Source organism: Calliphora vicina, chromosome 4, assembly GCF_958450345.1.
Source record: "Calliphora vicina chromosome 4, idCalVici1.1, whole genome shotgun sequence".
NCBI classification, from domain to species: Eukaryota; Metazoa; Arthropoda; class Insecta; order Diptera; family Calliphoridae; genus Calliphora; species Calliphora vicina.
The window spans coordinates 18798440-18806176 of record NC_088783.1 but is presented as its reverse complement, the minus strand read 5'-3'; the positions used below and the strand labels follow the sequence as shown (position 1 = coordinate 18806176).

Genomic DNA, 7737 nt, shown 5'->3' with positions numbered 1-7737 from the left:
TCTGTCTGACTATAACAATTATATTAAATTATTAATTAATTAACAAACTATACACATTTACAATATACAGTTTATAATTGAATTGTATTAAAAATTTAACTATTTAGCATTATTACACAAATGTTGAACTTAAGGAACTAAAATATTCAATTAATATTCTTTATCACAATAATGAAGAGGTAAAGATTTGTTTAAGAATTTGTGGTAGAGTTGAGACATCCATGCAAACGTAACTATGACCGGCCGGCATTTGAGCGTTTATTCTGAAAATGCATAAAAAGAAATAATAAAAAAAAATTTAAGTAAAACATTTAATACAGCTATGTATCGAATCCAAAGTGTACTTTAAGTTAAAAAAGAAAACAATTATTTTTGAAAAAAAAAAAATGTTGGTGAAGAATATCTTTGGGTGAAATAAATTTTGTGAAAAAAATTCGGGTTAAAAAATAATTTTCCAGATTTTGACCCATTATCGGCCGGAATATATATACGAATACAATCTCCGTAAATTACTTGTAAATTCTTTCATACCAACATTTCTAAAAAATTGTTTTCTTATACCCTGAAATATACTTTCAATATCTACTTACAGATCAGCTTCCTCGGCCAAACTACCAATGAATATAACATGACCCTTGACCTTGGGTTCGCCATTCATTAAAGCCTTGGCAAAATCCTTAGGATTTATACCATAACGCGATAGATTTGCATCGCTCAGCACCACCACAATAGAATTATCATAATCTTCGTCGGCCAAAGTATTGACCGCCTCTTTGGTGGCCTTCACAGTACTATCACCTGACCAGCAGAATTGTGAATGAGCATGCATCATGCGTATTGTCTCGAAACGTTCTTTGTCCGTGCGCGGAGGACTGCCGGCATTGATGAAGGGTATTTCATAGCCCTCACCACTGTGACCGACAACATCGTAGACGATTTTCTTCTCGTAACCCTCAAAGGCCTCCATAACCATGACTACAGCCTCCAGTTCACGATCTAAACGGCCATCGTAGCCATTGAAACGATACATGGAACCTGAAACATCTACCACCAATTTAAGGCGATTTGGTTTCTCTTGTATGTGATCAGCCCAGGGATTGGCATCTGCTCGGCGACGATAGATGTTTTTCTCTCCCGTTATGCCCTCTATAAGGCGGGTATCATCAAGTTCACCATGGGTTTGATACTTTTGCCACTGCCTCTCCTTACTTTTGGTTTGCATAGCATCCAACACAGCCTTTAATTGCTGCACTTGCTTATGTATGGGTTCACTAAATTGGGCGTACATAGAATGATCGTGGGCTGACATTCTAATTTCCTTTAATTTCTCCTCAAACGCTTTGCGATTCATTTCCCGTGCAGCCTTTTTCACCTCCTCGGGTATATCGTCTTTTTCTTCGTCGGAAAGTTGGTGCACCTTATGGCCTTTATCTAAACGAAAGGGACCTCCCTTTCCACCCAAACCGGCAGTGTCACGACCACCACTACCGCCAGCCCAAGTATTGCCTCCCACATGGGGCTCATTTTTGGGATCTACTTTGCCGTATTTTGGTCCCGAAACTCCCAAACCACTTTTGCGATTGACTGTCAGTTGGATTTCCTTCTTTTTGCGCAAAGCATACAACTCATTGCGTGCATAGGCCTCTATGGGCAGACCATGTTTAGCCAAGACCCCGGTAACTTGTTCCAAAGCTTCAGGCTGGTACTTATCGAAATCCAAAACATTGCCCACCAACTCGGACATGTTTTCATTGGGATATTTTTCCAAATGTTTAACAATATTCACCACTTCTCTGGTAGAATAGGGATAATTTAGTAAACCTTCATCGGCCATTTGCCGCAACTCTCCAAAGGCATTAACCAAAGTGGCCACAGTTTTCTTAGGCACCGATGGCCCATACTGCTGCAGTAAAAATGTTTCAGAGTCTGGAGAGGGATTATCGACGGCATGACAACTGAAAACATCACCCAAGGAAGCAAAGAAATCATTACCCAAGAAGGGGAAACCAGGACGGTTGGCCAAAACTATAACACGGAAATTTGGATGGGTTTCTATAATCTCTTGTGTGGGATTTTCCTCTAAGGCAGACTCCTTATCACCAGGTGCAACTATTTTACGGCCATCTGACAACATCATTTCACCGCTTTCCACCAGAGTTCTCAAAATACAAGTGACATTAACAGGAGCCTTATCAGCCTCATCTATAACCAATATGTGGCCAGTTTTAACAGCCTTTACCAAAGGACTGTCTTCGTAAACCACCTGGCCATCGCGCAAAGTGGATTGTACAGTGAGACTGTGTACTGTAGTATCTCTGTGCAGTTGTAAATACTCACGGGGTTTGTTCATCAATTGCAGCAATTTATCAATGAGTTTGTTTTTACCCACACCTTGATTGCCCACCAGCAACAAATGATCTCCTATAAGGAAATCTTGCAGCAGACGTTCCAATAAAGCCACATGTTGAGGCATTTCATAGAACAAGGTACTGGGCACCTTAGACTCTTCACTGGCCACCTCCAATTTCATTTCTGTATTGCCAATTTTTAAAATGTTATTCTCCACTGAAATTTGTTTGCGTCCTGTATGTTTACCAGTTTCCGGCTCAATACCAGCCTGACGTATGGCATTCTCCAAGGCAGCTCTGGGTAGAGCGGGCATAAATTTAGTGAGGAAAGTGTTTTGTATGATTTCATAGACATCAGTGGGATAGGAAGACATGCGGCGGGCTATTTTCAACAACTGTCTGGTCGACAAAGTGCCCGACAAATTTTGAAGAGTGGCATCCGAAGAGTCTCTCAAGATATGAGACAATTGAATCACCTTGTGTATGCTGTCATCGATGTTACCATAAAGCTTCTTTATGATCTCATACTCCTCAGATTGCTGTAGAGGTCTGACCTCCATGTACAGGAAAAGACTTAACATTTCCGGAGTCAACCAATTCTGTGCCGTAGTATTGGGATTGGGTGGCTCGGCTAAGGCAATAATTCTGAAACTGTCATGTATCTTAAAAATACCCTTCTCAGCCAATTGCAGTTTTGTGAAACCCTGCTGTAACAAAGCCTCATAACGTTCTCCACTCAGCAGAGTGGTGCCATCACACAACTGCAATTCACGGTCATGTATGACACGCTGCAATACAGTTACAGTGCTTTTATGCAAACGATGTATGCCATTTAGCAAAGCTACAGAACCATTTTTAGCCGCTCTCACCAGAGGAGAATCTCTCCACACGGTATCACCTTCGGCAGTGGTAATACGCTGCTGCACCAAATCTCTAGAAGTCATATCCTCAAATAGAACCATGGGTTCCAAGGACTGCTGCAACAGTTGCATGAGATGTTGGGTTAAAGTGTATTTTCCCACACCTTTTTGACCCATCAAACAGACATCACCCACACTGACCGCCTGTATCATTTGTGCCAGTACATTACGCTGATGATCTAAATCCACAAATTCTTTTTGCTTTTGATTAACCGTAACATGATGACCGCCTGGTATTTGCACCGTTACATCATCAATTTTAAATTCCACTAAATTATTTGCAGCATCTTTTTGCAATTTTTCACTGGTAATCTTTTTAACTGGTTTCGAGGGTACGGGCTTAATGTTGAAGGATTTTAAAAGATTAGCTATGCGTGTTTGTTGCTCCTTTTTCAGGGAAGTTTGGTAGGGGTACAGACGTATTAAGGCATCATGTAGGGATAAATTAGAGTTGATATTCTAAGGAAAAGTGGGTAGAAAAATTAAATTTAGCAGAATTTGCTTTAAAGTATCACAAATTTTAGTTTACCATCATTTTAGCTACCAAATGTACATTATCTAAGGGAAAATCTGGTAAATTGGCTGAAGCATCAGCTGACTGCACGGCTAAACCAAAGGATAAAAGGCTCTTTAAGTTTTCCACAGCTACATTAGGAACACGGGAGCTCAAATCGACAAGCATTTCCTGAAAATATTAAATTTCTATTTCAAAAATTCAAAGTATAAAAAGATATGACGCTTAATATTATTATAGGGCAGAGAAAACAAACATTTTCGACAAGGCATCGGACATTATCCGTTCTAAATTTGTTAAAAAGTTCTTTATGACCACACAAAATTTTAAGTTGATCAAGCATTCGCTTTGGTTTATCTTTTATCGTGGTTCAAAGTTCACATTAGTTCTAAAGTTATTAACAATTTTACTTTACGTATTTTGCACGCATCTTTTAAACCAAACTAAAGCTAATTTCGAATTTCCGGAGAACTTTAAATTTTGTATGGCCATTGAAAAATAATACAAATATCGAATTCAGAAGAGTAAAGGTTATCAAAATTGGTCGTTTCATACATTTTAAATTGTATAGCCCAGAGTAAAAAAGCTTAAAAATATAATACTCACCTCAAATGAATAATGTGAAACATTGCGTGACTGGAAACGTGATCTTAAAGGAGGATCCAAAGGAGTACCCTTATATTTATGAGTAGGACAACCCAAAGCCACCACACGGAAATCTTCAGAGACACGTAACAGACCCCAAGAATCTAATTCTTCTTTAGAATAAGTCTAAACATTAAAAAAATTAAACAATATTACAAAAATATATAAAAAAAATTTTAAAATTACAATACCAACCTCCAAAAGCTTATCATAACGCTCGGGTGCCATTAAAAATTTACCATTTTCCAAATGCATCTCACGATTTTCCAATAGATTATTCAAAATAGGTAAAACATTGCGTTCAGCATGTTCCACACCATCCAAAACCAAAATCCGACCATTCACAGCAGCACTAACAGCACACTAAAACACAAATTCAACATTTAATTGAAAAGTTCAAAGTTCACTTTATTGCCACTTTACTTGATCATAATAAACAGCAGCCTTGTTTTTAATCTCACGCCTCTGTTTCAAATCACTTTCCGTAGTATCGCGACTCAAGGCAATATATTCCAATTCTCTTTGAGTCAATTCTAAAAACTGCATGGCCAATTGTCTTCTCAAGGGACCAGGTTGGCCCAAAAGAAACATGTCTTGTTTCAAACTATCCTTTTGCAGCATCCATCTCAAGTGATGTAAAGCAGATTGGCTCAATTCCATAGAACCATCTTCAGCGTATTGCACTAAAAAATACAACTTTAGTTAGTTTTTTTAATTCTTCAAAAACAAAATTCTTAAACTCACCATATTTTTGTGGCACTAATTCGGGATTTTTTGGTAATTTTATACTTTTTGTTACATCACCAATTGTTATGGTCTCACTGTCTTCCGTCACTTTTGTCGAATAGTATTTCGTATAAACAGGTACAAATTGTGGTGTTTTTAAAACATTTCGATTATTTATCAAATGATTTGTAGTTCTATTTAATAATCTCAAAGGTATAATCATGATTTTTCTTATTTTATTTACAAAATCCAAATAAATTAAAAACCAGCATAGGTATTAAAAAAAATAATATATAAATTTGCTTAACTACACTAACAACAAGAACAAAAACACAACAACCTCTTCAATTTTGAATGAATGACAACAAAACACGCGATAGTAGTAAACTAAGAGCGTGGTAGTGTTTTGCTAATAGAGTGAGAGAAATTGATAAATAACAACAACTACAGCTGTTTTAATTTAACAGCTGCTTAATGTTAAGAGTTGTACTCTTTAGTACATAAAAAGTAGCAGATATGTTTGTAAGGGTAGTTTATTTACATATTACTATTTTAAACGTTAAATTTAAATGTGAAATGTAAAATCGTAATTAAATGATGTTATTTTGGATTAAAATATTAAATAGTTAATTAAGTTAACTAACAAAGCGTAAAAAATTTGAAATAAAAATATAGGTCATTCATTCCATCGTACAAAAACTACTTTGGGTCTTCAGATTTTGTTAATTTTCCAAATGGTACTTATTTCAATACTTCAGAGTTCGATTCATTTTCTATAGATTCATTATGTTTATTATATTCAGGAACAGTTTATAAGTAAATTCATCGGCCTCTAGTATTTAAAACTACTGTAATTCTCAAACATTTGTACCACCGCAGCGGAGACTTTTAAATCAGCAGTTTTATATTCTGGGTCAGACCAAAGGGTTTGGGATTTTCCGGACATTTCGACTTTCCGGGAAATGGGTATAAAAAAATCGCATTCCGGGGAAAAGAAATTTTGTTTAAATTTAAGTTTTTGATAAAAAAAAATTACTGATTTAAAATAAGATAATTACATTATTATTTTAAAATAAGATAATTCCATTTTAAATTTATTACAATTTCTAATATTGCTCAAAAAGTTAAAGTCATTATTCATTTTAAATATGACAAAAAATTAAAAAAAAAAACTAGAAAATATGACCTGAAATATGCAGTAAAAAGTATTTTTTATACCCAAAACTAAACAAGATGAGGGGGAATATTGATAAATAAAGTAAATTATGGAGAAAATCGTACAACATTGGTCCCTAGTCACCATACAAGGTCACCCTCAGAAAATGACTTGAACATTCATAATTGTCTTATAATTAGTAACGTAATGAAATTGTACATAAATATTTCTACCAACTTTTGTGAGTACCGGTCCATAATTGACCCCATATAAGCCATATCTTAAAAAATATTTTATTGTCACAAACTGATGGTGGGTACACAAGATTCAGCACAGACGAATATAACACTCTTACTTGTTAGATTTTGTTAGTATTTATGTGCAGTGGTAGCCGATGTTTTAAGAAAATGAAAACGCTGTGCTATTTCTTTTAAGACCTACTCTGTAAATTATAAATACCGCTATTTAACGAGTAGATAGTCAACATTCATGTCGATGCAAAAAGTGAAATTTAAAGATCAGTTATTAAAAAAAATATAGATTATTTCCCAAGTATATGCTTTTGGCTGGCAACGTTATTAGAAACATGAATTTTTTGCGTTTTACTAGTGACAAAGTGAATGTTTTTTGAAAAGCTATAACTTGTAAAATCAAGTTAATCAAGTTTTTGTTACAACAACAAAACACATGTTAAATTTCTACTCAAAGTACTCGTTCGCTATAGAAAAACAGAAAGCACGAAATACCACTTCAGCAGGATATAGAATTATTTGTAGGGCCAGTAAGAGAAATCAATTTGTGTCTTCACGCCAAATAAAGAATGAAATCGAACAGCAAATAACGCAGAAATATCCTCACGGAAGGCGGGACTCCGTGGGTGCATTCAACAAACAAAAACAAGTCTCAAAAAATTTAAGAGAATTAAGGAGAAAAACACAATGTTATGATTAAGAAATAGGATACAAAAACAAAATAAACTCCAGAATTCCGTTGTCAAAATGGAGTGGATGGTTAATTGAAGGATGATCTATATTTCGCGTGACCACCATTTGCATCAATTACGGCTTGTAGATGCCGTTTCACCGAATAAATTAATTTTTGCACATATTCTGTTGGTATTTTATTCCATTCCTCCAAAATTACAGCTCTTAACTCAGGTTGGTTTTTTGAACGCCTTTTGGCAGAACTATTTTTCAGATTAGTCCATAAATTTTCAATTGGTTTTAAATCTGGACTTTGAGCAGTAGTATCCAGTACCTTAACGCAGTTGTTTAGTAGCTACGTCCTTACCAAAATAGCCGTATGTTTGGGGTCATTATAAAATTTTAAATTCGGCTTCATATCAGTATTAAACCCAAATCTATTCGCACGGTTTAATATATTCAGGCATTGATTCACATCCATCCCATTCTCAATAAAACAAATTTC

At 35.5% G+C, this 7737-nt stretch overlaps 1 protein-coding gene across 1 annotated transcript; it reads right to left on the bottom strand.

Annotated features, from left to right (window-relative positions):
• c12.2 (von Willebrand factor A domain-containing protein c12.2) lies at positions 1 to 5498 on the bottom strand. Its single transcript, XM_065507327.1, has 7 exons — positions 5172 to 5498; positions 4851 to 5110; positions 4623 to 4790; positions 4389 to 4553; positions 3798 to 3953; positions 591 to 3727; positions 1 to 263 (listed from the first exon to the last, which is right to left on the bottom strand). The coding sequence occupies exons 1-7, from the start codon at positions 5374 to 5376 to the stop codon at positions 164 to 166; spliced, it is 4191 nt and encodes a 1396-aa protein (XP_065363399.1). The 5' UTR covers positions 5377 to 5498; the 3' UTR covers positions 1 to 163.
• Positions 5499 to 7737: the final 2239 nt, after the last annotated feature.